Consider the following 20,098-nt stretch of genomic DNA (forward strand, 5'->3'; position numbering starts at 1 on the left):
GAAGTACCCTGGTCTTCTTCGCACGTTGTAACTCTCTTCCTCTTCATACGGGACGTGGCGGTTAACCTCTCATTTTTCTCTCTCTCTTTTATTTTATTTTATAATTTCTTATTCAAGAGAGTTGGGAAGAAAAACTTCCCCCCACTTTCCTCGTTTCCTGTAACTCCCATTAATAACTGCCAATAACTTTCTTCCTTGAAATTAAATTTTGCAACTGGCGCATCTTTCCACACATTGTCTTCCCTAACTACCGTTGGTGCCATTATTGTGATTGCTTCGTACATATATATTTTTTTACTTTTTCACTCTCAAACTTATCTCTTTCTTCTTAGCTAACTGTTGCCTTCCTCCCCTTCCTCACTTTTTTTTACATCCCTATGTTCTCCATTCTTCAACCTCTTTATTCCCAGCACGCCTTCTATTACGATGGCTTCTTCTTCATCATGGAGAAGGAGAGAGCACACTCCTATCCCCTCTGAAGGCGAGGGCTCCTCTAGCTCTGAGCAGCGCAAATCTCAGGGAGTTATAGAGCGTCCGACCTTCCCTTTATTGGACCAATGGTACACTCCTAGCCTGTTCTTCCTTGGGGCGTCTCATGGTGAGGCCCTCCATCTTCTCATACATGGGTGTTCTCTAGTAAGGCTAGTTTTGCTAGTTTTGCTCAGGTGCCAGACCCAAGAGAGATTTTAGATCTTCAGATCAGGCAGGGATCTCGTAAGGCGGTCCCTATCTTTTTCAATTTTGTCCCTGGCAAGATCTTTGGTTGGCCCATCTGGGTAGACAAAGAACTTTCTGATGGTGAGTTCGTGGATTGCCTGGAACGCACCGAGATCCTGAAGGCAATGGCAATTTCCAGGAACCTTGAAGGTTTCAGAGGTGCTAAGGGTCTCAGGCATTTGGTACGCCGTTGGTGTCCTTCCCTTCATACCTTCTTCTTTTCTATCGGTGAGCTTATGATTACTTTGGAGGATGTGGTCAACAACTTCCTCCTTCCAGTGTTTGGGGATGAGAATCCTTTTACCATCAATCTTTCTGACGAGAATCTCGATGTGGAAGATGGGTTTTATGCTCATTTTGGTGGGCGTGGTGCTTCTCCCAATGGGAAGTCGGCTAGAATGGGTAAATGGGTGATGAATCTTTTGTAGGAGAAAGACAAAGAAATTAGGCGAGCTAGGTTTCTAGCACTCTAGCTCAGCAAGTTCCTGTTTAGTGAGTTCCTCGGATACGGGATTAAATCCGCTTTCTTCCCTTTGGCGATCAGAATGGCCCAGGGTGTTCAATTTCCTTTAGCTCCCATGTTTTTGGGTCATGTTTATACTTAACTGGATCTGCTCCATGGAGATGAAGTTGAAGGTGACTCTTGCTATGTGATCACCTCGTCCCTCCATTGTGCCATCCTTTAGGTATTTATGTGGGACCGTTCTTCAGTTACTTTAACCAAATGTAGGAATTTGAAATTTGTAAAGGATAAATTTGAGGGATCCCCTGATGTAGTGAAAGGTTTATGTGGTAGTTCCACCGATAGTTACCCCATCATCTTTCGCTGGGCTAGTTTGAAAGGTGGTGGTCTTAATCTGGTCGAACTATTTGATCAGGCAGGGTACTTGAAGTGGCGATCTCCCCAGGAGTATAACCACAGGTTTGCTTATGACTCTATGTTAGCTTCTTTTCTTAATTCTCCAGGGAACACTTTTGATTTGCGTCCCGATGATGAGAGCAGCCTAGTCTACCTGGCCTGTATTAGTCCTTCATGGCTTTCGGTGCCCTCTTCAAGTGGCCTCAAGTATACCCACTACTCAGCACACTGGGTGCTACGGCAATTTGTCTTCGACCAGGATATCCTTCCTGTGTTTAAGGATGTAATACCTTTTCTCCCTTCTCTGGATCTATACATAAGACCTCAGGCCTTCTTGTATTGGTCGCGCAGAAGTTCCCAATTTGTGGTGCCCAACTCTCAAAGGGGAGTCTTTGCCTCTGGTGGTTTTGCTAGATATTGGAGAAGAGTACAGGAATCCTTTGTTGACTATGTGGGTTCTGGCAAAGTTGGGAGAATGCCTAGCCCCGCTATCCTCTCTGCTCTGACTTCTAATAGGCGCTTGTCTCTCCCTACTGCTGGTATTGTTTCTGCTACTGTAAGTAGTAAGACAGGTTTTGCGGAGTGGCATGCTTTCAGGGGTGGTTGGGTGTGCTATGCTCAGGATTTTTCGGAAGAGTGGCCAAGATGTGATCTTATGGTTGGTGCTTCCTCTAGAGTGCTAATTAAAAGAGGGGGGTGGAGGTGATTAGGGCTGCTACTCCCGTAAGTAAGGGCAAAGAGAAAAAGATTAGCCAGGAGAATGTTAAGCAGGCTGAACTTGAAGAAGGCGTTGAAGGTGTTGAAACGGGCCATGAAACCAAGAAAAGAAAAACTGCGAAGTCCCAGAAATAGCTAGTAATTTTTAAGGAACCTTGGGAGAGTGAGTTCCCTTACAGTGGGAAAAGAAGTTGGGCGTTCTTTAGCCCCCAAGTCTCGAGTAAAGACTAAGGTAGAGTCCTCTCTCTCTCAGGTTCCTGTGAGTTCTCCAGTCCAAGGTTTTTCGGGATCCTTTGATCTTGTATCCCAATCTCTTCTGGGACCCTCTAGGCATACCCGTAGTAAACAAAAGACCACTGGAGGTTCTTTAGAGAGAGAGAGAAGGGCAATGCCTCTTTCCTTCTTCTCTCCTTTTATTTTGGTGGTTTGTCATTGTTGTTGCAGTGCCTTTCTTTCTCCTTTAATTGATGCTTGACCATTTTCTTCCCTGCAGTCCAATTGCAAGTCTGACCCTAGGAAAGGCAGGAGTCAATCGTCTGGTGATGACGTGGTGCGTCCCTCTTCGTGCCTTTCTCTCTTTCTTCTTCTTCTTCTTCTTCTTCCCCTCTTTTATTTTATTTTATATTATGTACTTATGCCCATGTTTGTAGGTGGAAGTGTCCCCTCCTGTGGCGGGCGAGACTTTGGAAGAAGTAGTGGTTACCGCTTCTTCTGTTGGCTTCCCAGGCATGGAAGAGGAAGCTCTTGGTGGTGGTGCAGTTTAGGAAATCGGGCAACCTATGCATGATGTCCTACCTATGCCATCTACTGTTTCTCTGGCTACCCAGGATCCTAAATCCCCCCAGCCTCTTGCTTCCCAAGACCCCTAGCCTAAGCAGACTTCTCCTAGTCTTGCTAAAACTATGTTGCCTGATCCTTTGTTAAGCAAAGAGCCCTTGGGGGGCGCGTCTCCATCCATTCAAGCAGGTAAGCCCCTACTCTTCTTTTATGCAACGCCTGACCCTATTTTCATATGTTTTCCTTTTTAGACTTCCCTTCCTCTCTTCTCTTTGTTAGGTCAAACTAGTGGTAGATTTGCCCCTGAGGCTACTCTTTCTTTGGAATCAGAAGGTTCTGAAGGTGCGTGTTGATCCCCTTTACTGTACCACCTTCTCTTCTCTTCTTCTGTGCTCTTCCTTTGCCTCTTTCTCCTATGGCGAAGCTCCCAACATCCCTTCCTTCTTTTAGCTATTTTGCTAAGGTTTCCTCACCCTTTCTTAAACGTGCTGCTTGTTCCTTCACAGAGTCCTCTAGGGAATCAGAAGAGTGAGAGGGGGGAGTTCCACCACAGGAGACCGACACAGGTACTCTCTCTTCTCTTATTTTTGCACTTTTCTCTTTTTATTTTTATTTTTTTATGCCCTTTTCTTTCTTGACTCCGTTCTTCCTGTTAAGTTATGCCTGTTTTCGTAGGCACAGGTGCTGGGGGCTCTCAATTCATGGTCCCTGAGGCGGCCGCAGGAATTGCTCAGATTGCTGACTCTCAGGCCAAGACGCCTCAAGCTGTCCATAAGATTAAGAGTTCTCCAACGCCTGTGCGTGGAGATGTCTCGATGGGGGAAGCTTTAGACGCTGCTATTTTAGATCCCGCTTTGGGGCTTCCTGCCTTCTTGGCCCGTTTTGATCTTCTGGAATTCAACAACCTTCTTGCGAACCACTTTCATCGTTTTGGGGCTTCCTATGGCAACTTCCAGCATTTCTCCGTGCCTATGGAGGGTCTGCCGTTGCTGGAGAGGCTGCTCAAAGTCCATGGAGACTTCACCAGTGGCTTTGGGGGAGGCATGTTTCTGGGCAATATTCTAATGGAGCTGCTGTGTGCTGTGCTGATTTCCTTAAGGAATTCCTCATTTGACTCCTTATCTGAAGAGAAGCTCTTGGAATGGAGAGGAGTGGTGCAGGATCTTTTAGAGGCCAAATTCAACCTATCCTTCCTGTTAACTCACTTGCATTCACTAGCCTATATGCTATTCTAGAGGCGGGTTCCCAGGAGTATAGATGCTGAGATTGCTGCTGCCGAGGAGGCTCTAGCTCGTGCTCACAAGGTTTTGCAAGATTTGAAGGCTAAAAGGCAAAGAGTTCTACCTCCACCAGCTGTCCCCGCCATTTCTCCAGATGTTTCTTTGCTGATTGGCCTCCTCCCTTAGCTCTTTACTCCTTTCGGCTAGTTTAGATACATCTTCTTTTTTAGGCTGTATAAGATTTTCCTTTCTTAGACATTGTTTCTAGCTTGTCTTCCCTTTTTTTTTACATGGATTCTGCATCTATATTGCCTCTTTTGGACTACTTTCGTTCCTTAATATCATATAGGCTTGTTTTCTTTCCTCTCTCTCTCTCTCTCTCTCTCTCTCTTTAATGTATATTGCTTTGTTGTTTTTCTCTTCTCCTTTTGTGTGTGTGTGTGTGTGTGTATATATATATATATCGAGTCCTGGACCATGGTTCCTGCGGGTTTTACCGTAGGGGCTGGACTAGGTACCCTGGTGGTTACTTTATTGCTCAGGTGCTGAATTGGGTACATTGGGTTCCCCCTTCTTTTCTTTTAGGGAAGTCCCAATTCATGGACTAGGCAGGTCTTCTTTTGCCAAATACTAGGCTGAGTACCCTGGGTACTTATTATCTATTTTTTTTACTTGTGGTCCTAGGCCATGTATTTTGGACCAGTTGTGATGTGGGTCTTGGATCGTATGCCAGAGTTTTGCATCGGTCCAGGTATCCTCCTTAAGTTTATCCATGTTTGGATTTTTACAATATTTAGTCTGACCGTAGTTTAAAGGAAATAGACCAAGGCTTCATTGAATTAAAACATGGTTGTTCATTTTGAAGAACACATAACAGTTATTAGCATAGTAAGAAACCCAAAATGTTTGTTTTTTTTTTTCAAGGGTTCTTGGATAACGCTTCTTAAACAAAATTCATGATAAAGTAAAAGGGAAAGACAAAAAAAAAAACTTGGCGGACTAAAAAAAAAGGAAAAGAGGTTGTGATGCGCTGAGAACTTGTTTTCCTATGCATAGTACTACTTCAGCCACTTCCCATTTATGGCTCTGTCAGGACTGTTCCATCTTCCTTCGTGAGGTAGTAATACCCACTATCATGGGCTTCTTTAATGATGTAAGGTCCTTCCCATTTTGGGGCGAATTCAGAGGGTCTTGGGAGGTTTCTTTTTACATGTTCTACTGTCCTTAGTACCAACTGCCCTTCAGCGAAGGCTCTTGGGGATACCGCTTATGCATATGCCCTAGCCATTCTTTGCTAGTACCTCTGGCTCCTCCTTCTAGCCAGTTCTCTTTCTTCCTCAACCCCTTCCAGATCTGCCAACCTCTTTTCGTTTCTTGTGTCCTCAGTGTCCTCCTGGCTATCTTCAAGCACTACTTTTGGTGTAAGGACGACTAACTCCACAGGACTGATGGCTTCTGTCCCATAGGCCAGGGAGAATGGCGAGAATCCTGTGGCTGTTTTTACGGAGCTCCTATATGCCCAGAGTACGTCTGTCAAATGGCCACTCCATTTTCCACCATACTCATGCTTCATTTTTTTGAGGATTTTTCAGTATCACCCTATTAGTGGCCTCGGCTTGGCCATTTCCTTATAGGTAATACGGCGTAGACCTTCCATGCTTGATGCAGTATGCCTCAGTCAGGCTCTTCATGTCCTTGTTTATGAACAGGGTTCCATTGTTGATCAGTCTTTTGGGGATCCCAAACCTTGTAATGATATGTTCTCGAATGAAGTTTGCTACAGCTGCTCCAGTGGCGTTTTTCAAAGGGATAGCTTCTACCCACTTTGTAAAGTACTCAGTGGCTACCAGGATCCATATGTAACCATTGGAAGGAGGGTTTATAGGCCCTATGAGGTCAAGCCCCCAAGTGTGGAAAGGCCATGGTGTTGTCATGTTCTACAGTACATTTGGGTGAGTATGAATTGAATCTTCGAGTATTTGGTAAGCATGACAAGTTTTGACTAGTTCCTCAGAGTCCCTTTTCATTTTTGGCCAATAATACCCCAATAGTAGCAGCTGCTTATGAAGTCTTCTTTTTCCTGGATGACTCCCATAATCACTAGAATGGACTTCTCTGACTACTTCTCTGGCTTCCTTTAGCCCCAGGCATCTCAGGGGTCTCCATTGTACTCCTTCTTGAATAAGATCCCATTTTGTAAGAAGTACTTGACCACAAGTTTCTTGAGTTGGTGGGCTAAAGTCCCGTCAGTTGGTAGGATCCCTTGAGCCAAGTACTCCATAAGTGGAGTCCTCCAATCTTCCGTGACAAAAATGACATAGCTTTCCTCTTTGTCTATCGAAAGATGACACTTTTCGCACTTCTCCTGTATAGTTGCTGCCTCTTTGCTCATGCTGAGCCAATAGTACCCCATGCGTTGCATTCTTCTGTATAGACTAACCTTTTCTGCAACCCCACAGGCTTGGCTATGCAACTTTTCTAATCTCAGCCTCTCTTCCTTTTCATTGATACACCTAGATAGGATCCCTCTGGGTAATCGCCTGTATAGTTTCCCTTCTATCATTGTGTAGTCTTTTAGTTCTTTGATACTCCCCTCATGTCCTGACCCTTTTATTTTTTCTTTGACCTCATTTCTCCAGTCTTGCTGTTCTAGTTCCTCGGAGAACATCCTTCGGAGGACTTCTATGATGGAGTGTTCTTGCCTACTTACCCTTATCAGGGTGTTTTTTCCTTTAACAAACATTTGGGACCCTAAGGTGGCTAGTGCATCGGCGAACCTGTTTTCACTACTCTAGGTGTACTCGATGCTGAAGGTTTGGAATTCATGCTCCAGCCTTTATCGCCCAGGTCCTGTAGGCTGCCAAACTTTGTTCCCTTAATGCAATGTCTCATTTTACTTGAGAGACTACAAGATTGGAGTCTCCTAAAACCCTCATGTGCTTTACTCCTATAGCGATTGCTATTGTCAGCCTAGTCAGATACGCCTCATATTCAGCGGCGTTGTTTGAGCAGGAGAACCCTAGTTTGAAAGATAAGGGTAGGGTATCCCCATCTTCACAACTTAATACAATTCCCAGTCCATTTGAGGTTGCCGTTGTTGACCCATCGAACCTCATCGTCCACTTTTTTCCTGGGAGTTCTATCACTGCCACCTCCCTAGGGATCTCTTCACTTAGCGAACATTCTTCGCTTCCGAGGAATTGGGCTAGCAGGTCTACTATGGCTTGGCTTTTGGCAGCCTTGGGGGTCCTGATACCTATGTCGTACTGAGAGAGTAGAACCAACCATTGCGCTATCCTTCCTGTCAAGAGGGGTTGATGGAGAAGTGCCCTTATAGGGTGAGACTTAGTCACCAAAAGGATCTGATGGGTCGAGAAATATTGTATCTGCCTTTGGGACGTGTAGATCACCACTAGGCAAGCCTTCTCTATCTTGGGGTACTTGGTCTCAGCATTCTTAAGTGTCCTGCTCACATAATAAATGGGTTGCTCATTCCCGTCATCATCTTCTTAGCTAGTAGGGCTTCTATAGCTTGGGAGTTTAATGCTAAGTACAGCAATAGGGGCCGCCCACGTATCGGTGCTTGGAAGGTAGGGAGGCAGTTCATGATCTGTTGGATCCTTCGGAAGGCTTCCTGTTGCTTAGCTCCCTAAGTAAACTCAGTCCCCTTTTTCAACAATTTGGATAAGCCACTCGTGATCGATGCTAATCATGGCACAAACCTTCTGATGTAGGAGACCCTCCCCAAGAAGCTTTTGAGTTCCCTTGCAGTTGTAGGCCTCTTCATTGTGGCAATTGCCATGGCCTTTGCTAGATCCACACTTATACCTTTATGTTGTACCAGGAACCCAAGGAATTTCCTAGCAGACACCCCGAAGGCACACTTCATGGGATTCATGCATAATTTTTATTTCCTACATCTCTCGAAAACTTGTTCAAGTACCTGAAGGTGTCCTGCCCTTGTTTTTTATTTCACCACGATATCATCCACATAATCTTCCATCTCCTTGTGCATCATGTCATGGAAGATGGCTGTCATGGTTCGCTGGTATATGGCCCCTACATTTTTGAGGCCAAAGGGCATTACAGTGTAATAAAAATTTCCAATTAGGGTTCTAAAAACTGTTTTTTCTACATCTTTGGTGGCCATGCGAATTTGATTGTATCCACTATACCCATCCATGAACGAGAACATAGAACTCCCTGCGGCTGAGTCCACGAGGAGACCAATATTGGGCAGAGGGAACTCGTCTTTTAGGAATGCCTTATTTAGGTTGCAGAAGTCCACACAACAACGGATTTGGCCATTCTTTTTCTTCACGGGTACTATGTTGGAAAGCCACTTGGGATGTTGAATGGGCTTGATGAACCCTATTGCTAGCAATTTTTTGACTTCTTGGGTTATCTGAGCCTCCACATCAGTGTGAAAGACCCTTTCTGGCTGGACCACTAGCTTAACCTCTGGATCCACATTGAAAGCATGGACCACCCATTCTGGATCTAGACCGGGCATTTCGTCGTAGGTCCATGCAAACACGTCCATGTACCTTTGGAGTAGGGCTATTAACTGCTCCTTTTCGTGCTTTGTTAACTGGCTGCTGATGAAAATAGGCTTTTGGGACCCCAACTTAGTTCCCAGGTTTATTTTTGTTAACTCCTCTTCAGGCTAAATTTGGGCCCCCTGAATTGGTTCCTTGGGGATTTCTTCTTGGGTGACCATGCAACTTGGTGGCGGGACCCTCCCGCGTAAAGCATTCAGGCTTCGCGTATCTTCACAAATGATAAATCACCCTTCCTCCGAGTTCTCGTACTACAACACATTTCTGGGATCCCGAGGAGCTGGGCTCCCTCTTTCGTCTCTTTCTCTCCAAAAGGTTTCTCAGATCATGGGTACTTCCTCCTTCCTCTTCTCCTAGGATAGGCGACCCTAGGGTCCCTGGCATGGGGCTCTCGTCATCTGGCTCTAACTCATCATAGAACATGGTTTCCACAAAATTCACCTCTCCTTGGCTGAAAGGATTATGGTTGGCAGGAATCCTTACGGGCTTCCCATTTAATCTCCCCTTAACACATTGATGGTAGGTAAAGGGAATGAGGCGGTGCTTGTGGAGCCAGGGGCGTTCCAACAGTACATGGTAGGACACCTCCGAATTAATCACATGGAATCTTGTCAGGGCCACTATGGGTCCTACCCTTAGAGCCAGCTGCACATATCCTTCAGTTGATTCTGCCGACCCTCTAAATCCCGTTATCTCCATGGGGGCTCTTAGGATCCTTTTACCCGTTAGGCTGACGGCTTCCAAGGTGCTCAGAGCGATGAGGTTGAGTGACGCCCTTGTGTCTACCAATGCTCTTCTGACTGAGAGACCATTTATAGTGGCGATCAGGTAAAGGGGTTTGCGATGGTTAGGATGCTCAACTTCCATGTCCTCATCAGTGAAGGTTATTGCGTTTGTTGTCTCCAAGTAAGCCCGACTGGCATGGGACTCTGCTGTGAAGCATTCCATTCCTGAGTCTGCTGCTATACTCATGAGGGACTCTGTGGCTACCTTTCTAGCTTCTGGTCCAAATCCTAATTGGTTAAACAGCGATCTGAACTTGGGGTTCTTTTGGAGAGTCCTGATCGTGCTTGGGTGGAAGGATCCCTCAGGTTCTTCTGCTTCTGCTGGGTTCCCATGAATTACTATGGCCACCACCCCTTTTCCTTTGTGGTTAGGTAAAGGGTTCCTTTGTACCTCTGGTTCCTTTTGAGTGAGTTCCAGGGTTCCCTCCCTTAGCTTCTTGTGAAAAAGTCTACGGAGGGTCCAACAATCTTTGGTGGAGTGCTTGACATAGTTGTGAGTTTTGCAAAACAAGGGGTTCTTCCTCTCTTTTTCAGTTGGTGGCCTGGACACAATAAATGGCCTGAACATTCCATCTTCAATCCACTTGTCTAAAACTTGGTTCAATTCTTTCGCGGTACATGGGATTACTGGTGGTTCCTCGAATACTTTCCCGTCAGGCTTCTTCCTTTTCTCTCCTACTGATGCTGTCATGGCCTAAGGTACAAGCACCTTTTTCATTCTCATAGTCTGTGCTATTCTTCTGGTTCTCTGTAGTAGGTCAGCAAACTAAGTTATGTATATATTTTTGAGATTAAGCCTATAATCAAAGAGCATGTTGGATATGCAGGTCTCCACGAGCTCTTTCTCTTCATGGTCTCTGTAGCAGTCCAGAGACACATCTTCAAATCTTTTGATGGACTGGACAGGGTCTTCCCCTAGCCTTTACCGCACCATTTGGAGGCTCTAGAAGGTGACCTTGTCCTCTCCTGGGTAATACTTCACGCAGAACCTTTCCATCATTTCGTCCCAGGTTCTAATGGACCCAGGCTTCAGCGTGGTGTACCACGTGTATGCTCTGTCCACTAGGGACTTAGCAAACTCCCTTAAACATAGCTCTCGGTCTCCTGTGTAGGGGCCCATAATGTGTATAAACCTGCTCACATGTTCCACAGTGCTTCCACTCCTTCCATCAAAAGGATGGAACTTTGGGGGTTCATATTCTTTGGGATATGGCTTGCCGAGGAGCTCTAGCGGGAATGGAGGGTCCCGAGAAAATTGCTTGGGAATCCTTGAGAGCTTTTCCCGTTCCTGCTCTAGCAGGGCATTGACATCTACCAGCGTCAGGTACTGGGGGTTGGTTCCCCCTCCTACTGCTGACCCTCCTTCCGGCTGGGCTCTGTCCTAGTTGACCACAGGGGGAACATTATCCTTGATTTCTTGTGTCCTGCCTTCCTTAAGGAGGTAGATCTCTTACTGCAAATCCTTCAGCATTTCTATCATTCGAGCCATGGGGTCAAGCTCTTGTCCAGCATGCCTTTGTCCTAATATAACCTCCTGCTCTACCAGGGGCACTTCGTTCCTTTGTCTGGAGGCCACCTCGTTTTCTCCTACGGGTTCAGATGCTGCAGGTGGTACATTGGTACCTTTGCTGTTCCTTGCTCTTGGAGCCATGCTTTGCGGAGGGGTTGTTTCTTCCCTCTCCTTTTCCCAATCCCCAGTGAAGTTGCCAAAATGTGGGAGTTCCTTTTTAAATAGCATCCAGGCCCAAGTTTAAACAAGGACCACGGACTCCCTAATTGTAGTTTGAAGGGATTAGGCTTGGTCTACCGTAGCTAAACGGGTTGTTTAAAGACCAAGTGGTGCACAGGGCGAGACTCTTGCAACACACATACAATAACAATCGAGAATATACATATTGATCAGCAAGAAAAACAGAAGGGCGGACAAATGTAATAAAGGAACAAAGAAATAATTGCTCAGGATCTTGAAATCAGTGGGGGAATATTTCATTGATTTTCTTAGTTATGGATTACAATGAGCTCACCAAGACTTAATGCAAGGTTCAAACAAGCTCAAAGATTACAGACTTAGATGGCTCTTTTAGTTCTCTAAGACTTGCAAAATTTGAATCCTTTTGAATTCAATCATGTGCTCTGGTGGCTATTTCTAGGATACCGGGAGGTATTCTCCTGTTTTCTTTAAGTTTTACAGAGCTTTTTAAATTTTTTTTTTATTTATGATTCTATCTGTTCTTTTTCCTGCCGAATGCCCCCAACGTTGGCTACTCTCCCCCTTTTATAGTTTCACATTAGGGTTTCGAGGTACCATTGATTCTTCCCCCTTGGTCCCCTGGGTACTAGAGCCCCCTGTTTATCTCAGCTCTTCTAACAATTGCTCATTTTCTTATTTTCCATAGCTTCCTTCTTTTGATGTTTTTTTCCTTGAAAGTGTCTTGCTGACTTCCTACTCCGAGACGCTTTTGCCTTTCAAGTCCCCTTTTTATCTGTCTTCTCTTTTCAGGCTTACCCCCTTTTAGCCGCCCCTTCCTTTTGTCATTTTTCCCAGTAAGTGAAGTCTTCTTCTAGGAAACCGAAGGTTTCCCCAGCCATTTCCTTTCGTGGATTTCTTATTCTGGGTTCCCGAGACACCGACTTCCTACCCTTGAGCCGTTGTTTTCCAAATCTTCAAGCCTTGTGCTGTATTATTGGTTGCTTTGAGAAAATGCCCATTTGTTCCTCGTTCCTGGTACCTTTTGAATTGTCTTAATCCTCCTTTAGCCATGCTGTACATCCAAAGGTCCTAGACGATCCCCCCGGCATCCTTCCCTAGCTCCTTTTCTTTCTTTGGTCTTGGCAGGCTGGGTTCTTTTCTTTCCCCTCTTTGTTTTCCTATGGACTCTTGCTTGCTCACTCCCAAGTGCAGGAGATCGTAGCAATATAATTCTCGGAGTACCGAGGTCGAACCACAAGGAGCAAGGTAAATTTAGAGACAATATAATTAAATAACAATATGGGTGAAGAAGAAAAATAATTTTGCTTGGTGGCTGTTAACAAGAATAATAATAAAAACTGATTTAAATCAATAATGTAAATACTAGAGCATCAGGGTGTTTCCCTATATCGATATGAGATTCTTTGTGATCTAAGAAAATATCTATTTCATAATTGATTGTTTTTATACAATTAAAAACTTATGATTCGGTTGAACTGAGACAATTCAAGAACGCATGATAATCTCGATTAATAATGCGGTTAGAAAAGTTTTTCAGAAAAACCCATTCACTTTAAAATCTTATTTCTATTTGAAACTATTAGAAATTCATCTAAACAATAAGAAAAACATGATTGAACTTATTGAAAGCACGGAAGAACTAATACATCAAAAAAAATCTAATTGAACAATCAAATATGTTGTTGATAAAATCTTAGAAAGAATCACATTGAATAATCATACCGTATAGAAGAAACATAACCTCTAGCCCTAGCAAGAGTTTAGGCTGACATTAGAGAAAGGAAAATACAAGGTTTTCTCTCCCCCAAAATTCGTTCTCCATAGCCTCCCTCCAAACTCTAATGTAAAAATGTCCATAGAAAATAAAACTTTTCCCAATTTAATTTCCGTCTAGGTTTACAGCGGTAACTTGTGAGTTAATTTCGGCCTTCAAAACTTGAGAATTTCGAAAAACTCAAAACTGGAAAGTTGTAGATATTTAAGTCACAGTTCCAACCAATTTAGCCTTGTGTCAATTGGATTTTTGAGAAGAGAGATATGCCCAAAATACTGATTGGTACTCAGATCAGATTTGTCCTTTTCAGATTCTGCCTCTTTGATTTCTTTCCTTATTTGAATCTTCCAATCAGAGTAGACGATCCAAGCACTCCAGCTGCACCTCCTTAGACATTTAAGCACGGTCCTTTAACTCCACTTAATTCTAGTTTGGCCTTCATTCTCTCACAAATTCCTATAAACTCATCTTTCTCACACGATTTCCTGAAAGTAGGAAATTGCACACAATGAATGGCATCTTATTCAAGAAATTATGTAAAGATAAATAATAGGGACTAATATAAATCATGGCTTAATTATACAAATTAAGCATAGTAATAAGGAGATAACGCCCACATAAATACATAACAAGTATACATTTTAAGGCGTTATCAACTCTTCACTCCCTTTTGGGCCTCAGGTCCATCATCCATCTTTCTTTTGTAGCCCCAATCTTTCTCTTCTTTTCCATTTTTTTTTAATTTCCCATGGGTTGGCCCAATGTACCACCTCCTTGGGCCTTTTATCATGTTTTCTTATATATATATTGTAGACCTCAACATGGATTAAAGCAAGCATCTACATCATAAAATACCACTTTGATCAAGAAATCAAATTGTTTGATTTTGATCAAGTATTAAAAGGCCTTAGGTGTGTAAAAGCTATATAGAATAATAATTTTCTTAATGTATGTTGATGACATTCTAATCATTTAAAATGATGTAGAGATATTGTCATTAATGGAGTTTTTAGTTGTCTAGTCCAGTTTGATATAAAGTACTTGGAAAAAATTGGTCACATCCTAAGAATCAAACTTAGTTAAAATTCAGAATTTAGGATGTTTGGTCTATCTCAAATTGCTTAAATAGATTAGATTCTAGCTAAGTATAGCATGTAATACTTCAAGAAAGGATTCTTTCCTTTTAAGTTTGAAGTTCCTTTATATAGGATTGTGGTCCTAAGACATATAAAAGGAAGAGCATATAAAGACGGTTCCTTATATCAAATAGATAGGAAGTCTTTAAGCTATGCTACATGCTAGGCTAAATATCTATTTTGTGGTGGGCATGGTAAGGAAATATCAATTAATCAAAGATCACTTAATTTAGTGGGAGTAAAGCATATACTCAAATATCTTGGGAGAATGAGGGATTATATGCTTGTCCACAAAAGTGAAGTTTTGATAGTTACTGGATGTACAAATACTGACTTGTAGTTTGATTGTGATTCATGAAGTTGGACTTCAAGACATGTGTTCATCCTAGGTGGTGAAGATACACATTATGAAGTGGGACTTCAAGATATATCTTCGTCCTAGGTTGTGAAGATACATATCATGAAGTTGGACTTTAAGATATGTGTTCACTCTAGGTGGTTAAGATACATGTTAAGTGTAAATAATATCATCTCATTAGAGAGATATGAATACATGAGAAATAGTAGTAGAAAAGATAATTTATGCAATAAATTTGGCTGTAATTTGTTTCCAAGCCTTGCCTTAGAATGATTATGAATTATTCTAAAGGGAAATAAGTGTCAAATATATGATAAATTGTCTCTGAGGGCAAGTGGGAGATTGTTAGTGTTTATGCCCTAAAATCCAATTTATTAGCATATTATAAATAATTAAATTGTTTAATTATATGAGACTATTTATAAATGAACAAATGAGACATTATCTTAGTCCATGAGATGCATAGTATGTGATTTATGCGAAAAGTCACAAAAGATATAAATCACAAGTTCTTTGTAAACTCAAAAGTTTAGTTCGTAGTCGGTGATGAAATTGGGCGTTTCATCTACGAAGACTATAACATATCAACTAAGATGATTTGTCTTGATCATAGAAATTGAGATTTCTAGTTGGTATGTTGATATATTTTAATAGTTAAGACACATTCAACTGGACCGCTGTGAGATTTATTATTCTCTAACAACTGTCAAATGAATAATAAATCTCACGACTTCTATTTACATCAACTCTAAATCCTGAGAGAATAACGGACGTGATCATGAGATGTAGGTTGCTTTGATATATCAGGAGTGAGATCTATTAGTTATGGTCAAAACCTCAGTATGTTGGGCAGCCACATTTAGTATTGATGGAACATATATTCTCAAGATGGAATTCATAATCTCTTAACGGAGATACAAAATATTCCCTTGAGATAAGTTTAATGGGTTTGGTTATTTTGAGAGTTGAGCCCAACCACTTTAGTAAGAAGTTACTAAAGTATATATTTATGGAATTGGATTTCATAAATATATAATAAATAACTTAAAGGATTAATCCGGGTACTCAAGGATAAGATGTAGTAATTTACAAAGTGGCAGTCTACATTTATGACTTTGTATTACTACGAATAATTTATGAAGGGGTTGCATGTACAATAAAGTCTTGAGATATAATTTATAGATAAGGCCTAGAGTGCAACTATATTTATATAGTGGTATTAAATATAGTTAATAGTAACTTTGAACTTGTTAAGAGTTGACAGAAAAGCCTAAGGCCCATTGGAGCTAGTGTCTTATTGGTCCATTTTGGTCCCACTCTAAGCTACACAAGAGCCCAATTGGAATGGCCCAAAAGGCTAGCCCAATTAGATAATCAGTTATATATAAAGAGAGAAGCATACTGAATTTTAAGAATATTTTTTTCATAAGTCTTTTTCATGAGTATTTTCATACAAGGAATGAAATAGTTTGTATGTGAGTGTTGGACACTCTCCTATTCTCTCCTTGAAAACTGATTAAGAGATCACACATCTTGGGCATTAAGTGGAATTGGAGTGAAGATTAAAAGTCTTCCTAAGTGCTTCTGATCTTCAGTTTTGAATTTCACCGGTCCATGGTACGCTTTCTTGTTCTCTAATTCTGAAACTTACATAGTACATGTTATCAATTGCGAATGAAGTAGATCCTTTAAGTTTTTCGCTGCGCATGTTTTGTATGAGATACAAACAAGTTTTTCCATGTATTTTTCCAACACTAACAAGAGCATAAGTGTGTAGTACTCAAGATAATGCAAAAAAATCTAAAAGTACTAAAAAAATTGCTACAAAGCAAGGATACAAAAACAAAGTATTGAATATAAACTGAAAGTTTTAAACTAAGGTACTTTAAACGCTAAAAGAAAGCAATGTAAATAAAAACGTTCTAGAAACTATGACAAAAGAAAGAAGACAACTAAACTACCAAAAATTAACCAATATATCTATAAAGTGCATGTGCTATGCTATGCTCCCCCTCAAATTGTGCAACTCCCCCTTAAACTTTCTCCCCCATTTTGACCGAAATGACCAAAGGAGCTAGTCTTTGTCTTCCTCTAGCTTCCTTTGAATTTGATCCAATTGAGTTTGGAGAGATGTGAACTTTGTGTCAAAGCGAATGTGTTGAGAGTGCATGATAGATGCAAGTCCAGATAACTTAGTGCTAATGTCTTGAATGGACAACATAATGATGTCTAACTTCTCATCATGGGCATGAGAGCTAGAGCTTGAACTAGCACGAGGAGCATAACGCTCTTGCTTGGTCCCCTTCCAGGTGTGACTAATGCTAGCATTGAGAGTGCAAACGTTGATTAGATTTGGCCGTGGGTATGGTCTCTCATCTTCCAACAGGTGAACGCCTTTGAGCTTCAAAACTTTTGAGATAAGACAATTGAAAGGAAGGTAGTTCCTTGAGGCAGTTCTCTCAGCTATTTTGCTTAAGATGTGGAAGACATGAGAGCAAATATCAATCTCTTCATTATTGACCAGGTCATGGAGATATAAGGCTCGACCGAGATTCATGTAACCGGTGCTTGAGAGAGGATAGGGATTGTGGAACATGATTGTTGTGAGCAGCCTTAATTCAGGTGATAGTGATGCAACACTCACCGCTTTTCCATTGGAAGAGAATTCCAAGCCTTCTCCTAGAGTTTCCTGAAGTAAGTCCTTTTCAGGATCCAAATCATCATACATAGGAGGTTTTTTAAACAAGGGTCGGTTGATGCGCAATATGTCAGCAAGACACGTGGGTGTCACTGTGAAACTCATTCCTCTAACCCAACATTTTAGCTCATCTCCCTCAGCAATGGCCTTCGCATAGAATTCCTTCACCATATTCTCGTACGGTTCATTAAAGCTTGATAGAAGGAAATTCCAATCCTTGGTGGGAAACCATTTTGGAATGCTTGTATCGAGGAGATAGGATTGCTCAACTGAACTTTCAACAACAAGGGGGCATCTTTGAAATATTTCTCATAATCTTGAGATGTGGCATATGATCTGAACTTGTCAACATCATAAAGCCTTGTTGATGATCTATCATTTTTTATTTCGGGGGAAAACTGTCAAGATCTATCGCGGGTTCTTTTCCTTTGCTACTTCCTCCTTTTACTGCTGATTTCTTGAAAGGAGACATCTGCAAAATAGACACAAAGCACAAAAGGAAAACAAGTGCAAGAACACAAAGACAAGAACACAAACTTGATTAGTGTCAAGTTAGTTCATAAAAATAAGCACAAATTCTTAAAAAGAACAAAAACAGTGTTACACAGTCATGTTGAAAAGTGCTAAACATGTAACAACGTATATCTGGTGAGAATGATATGCAAAACATGACAAGTGAACAAGTGTGTGCATCAAGTGTGCATGTGGAGTGCATATGTAATACATGCGTAAGGCTTGACTAATCACATTTGGGTCAAAGTGTACAAAGCACATTCCCAATGATCAAGATATGATAAACAAGTCCAATCATGGTCATCCCCAAAGTTTGGTACTCAATGGAGTCCAAAACAACACCGAAATGCTTTTTGGGCATTTAATCAAACACTTGATATGCACTTATAAAACTAACAAGTAGGCAATGTATGAACATGAGTGAATCTTGCCTAAATACATGTTAAAATTTCCACAAGGGGCCAACACAAACACAAACAAATCAAGTGGGACAAATCCCAATCAAGAAATTGAAAGAAATTTCACACAATATAAAATTCTCAACCCTTTTTCAAAAATGAACCCAACTAAGGAGAACCTAGAATTTTCTGCATAATCTAAGTAAATAGAGAGAAAAGATTGAATAGACATACTTTAGATATGATTTGAAGAAGTTTTCTCTTAAGTTTTGGTTGGGTTTTTGAGTGAAAATCAATTTGGGGTTGAGAGAGGCACGAACGAGGCAAAGTGAGTGAAATAGGGCATGTTTGAAAAACTATCTATATTAGCCCTTTAAAACTGAAAATACGCGTTTTTCGCGGGTTACCTTCTCGTGAAATTACTCTCGAAAAATGCATCTAAAGCACAAAGTTTTTCGCAGGTAAGCATTACTTGCGAAATAGTCGCGAGATAGTTGCGAAAGTCTTTGTTTGAAATTTGTGTTTTCATGTTTTTGCCTTAATCCATTTTCGAGGGAAAAGCTTCATCGCAAGCTTCTCGCGAAAATGTATCTGAACAAGTTTTTGTTGAAAAACAAGGAAAATGCACTTTGAACAAAAACTCAAAACACGAAAGCATAAAAACACTTTCAAAAACATATAAAATACTCAAAAATCTTTTTGGGTTTGATTGACAAGCAATTGAGTATACAAATCACATTTGAACACGTACAATCACACAAATGAAATAAGAATTCATTGAACAAAGTCTTGTGTGTTGTGTGTGAGTATCAAAAGTGGAATAGTCCTTAGTCTAGAGTGAAGTTTCAATAATCAATTCAATCAAGTCATACACAACTAGTACTACGTCAAGTGGACTATCTCAATTATAGAAATGAACATATATGATCTCTTCTAAGAAAATGATTACATATCTTTGAAGCTTTTCATTTGGCTTCTTTACAAATCATAACATTTGATCATTTTTTAACAATACATCTCATTTTGAGATCGATGCCTGAAATTTTTGATATTTCAACTTTTTGAGTAAGCTTTTGGCTTTTTGAGACACCATACATTTCAATACAAGTCGCTTTCCCTTTTTCCTAGTCAAATACTAGTATGTGCAACGCACTTTTGCAGCTCAATATCTCTTTTAGAGATTTTACATTTGATGAGCTATGAAGCAAAAATATAAAAACGTGGGGAAAGATATAGGCACAAGTCTATGCATATATTAAGACCAACAAAACTATTAACTAATCATTCATGACAAGCTTGAAAATCGATTTACAACAGTCACACAGATTTCAAGATTTTTTCGACCAAGATAGATGTGCATACAAAACAAGCTAAGCTTGTAAATGCACTACGCCATTAGTACAAAGGTACTAGGTCAAACTCACATGTGATATACACAAAACAGGTGATCAAACTTTTTGGAGATTTTTCAATTTTTATGGGTTTTTGAATTTTTCAACACACTCAAAAACAGAACAAGAAAAGTAAGATCAACAAAAACAAGTACAAAACACAACTTGAAAAAGAAACATGTTATGAACCGGAAGCAATGACACAAGAAGATATTGCAAGACATGATGCATGAACCTATGACCCTAAACATTGGAAGTATTAATGCATGGACATACAGAGTGATCATGCATGAGTATTCTTCTTCACCCACAATTTACGAGTATTTTGGGTGAGAACCTTGAATGGAAGAGTACGACCAACATAGCTTTTCAACCTCGGAGTGAAGCTAGCAAGGCATAGAGAAATGTTCTTCAAAATTTCCATGACGTCTCCAATGAGATGTCCTTCATTTTCTCCCTTAGTTTGTGCTCCCTTTAGCCTTTTC

General features: G+C 41.1%; 1 protein-coding gene across 1 annotated transcript; it reads right to left on the reverse strand.

Annotated features, from left to right (window-relative positions):
* Positions 1–7,178: 7,178 nt before the first annotated feature.
* Positions 7,179–8,179, reverse strand: LOC142616418 (uncharacterized). Its single transcript, XM_075789277.1, has 2 exons — positions 8,013–8,179; positions 7,179–7,755 (listed from the first exon to the last, which is right to left on the reverse strand). The coding sequence occupies exons 1-2, from the start codon at positions 8,177–8,179 to the stop codon at positions 7,179–7,181; spliced, it is 744 nt and encodes a 247-aa protein (XP_075645392.1).
* Between the last annotated feature and the right edge of the window lie 11,919 nt (positions 8,180–20,098).

Source organism: Castanea sativa, chromosome 11 (assembly GCF_040712315.1).
Source record: "Castanea sativa cultivar Marrone di Chiusa Pesio chromosome 11, ASM4071231v1".
NCBI classification, from domain to species: Eukaryota; Viridiplantae; Streptophyta; class Magnoliopsida; order Fagales; family Fagaceae; genus Castanea; species Castanea sativa.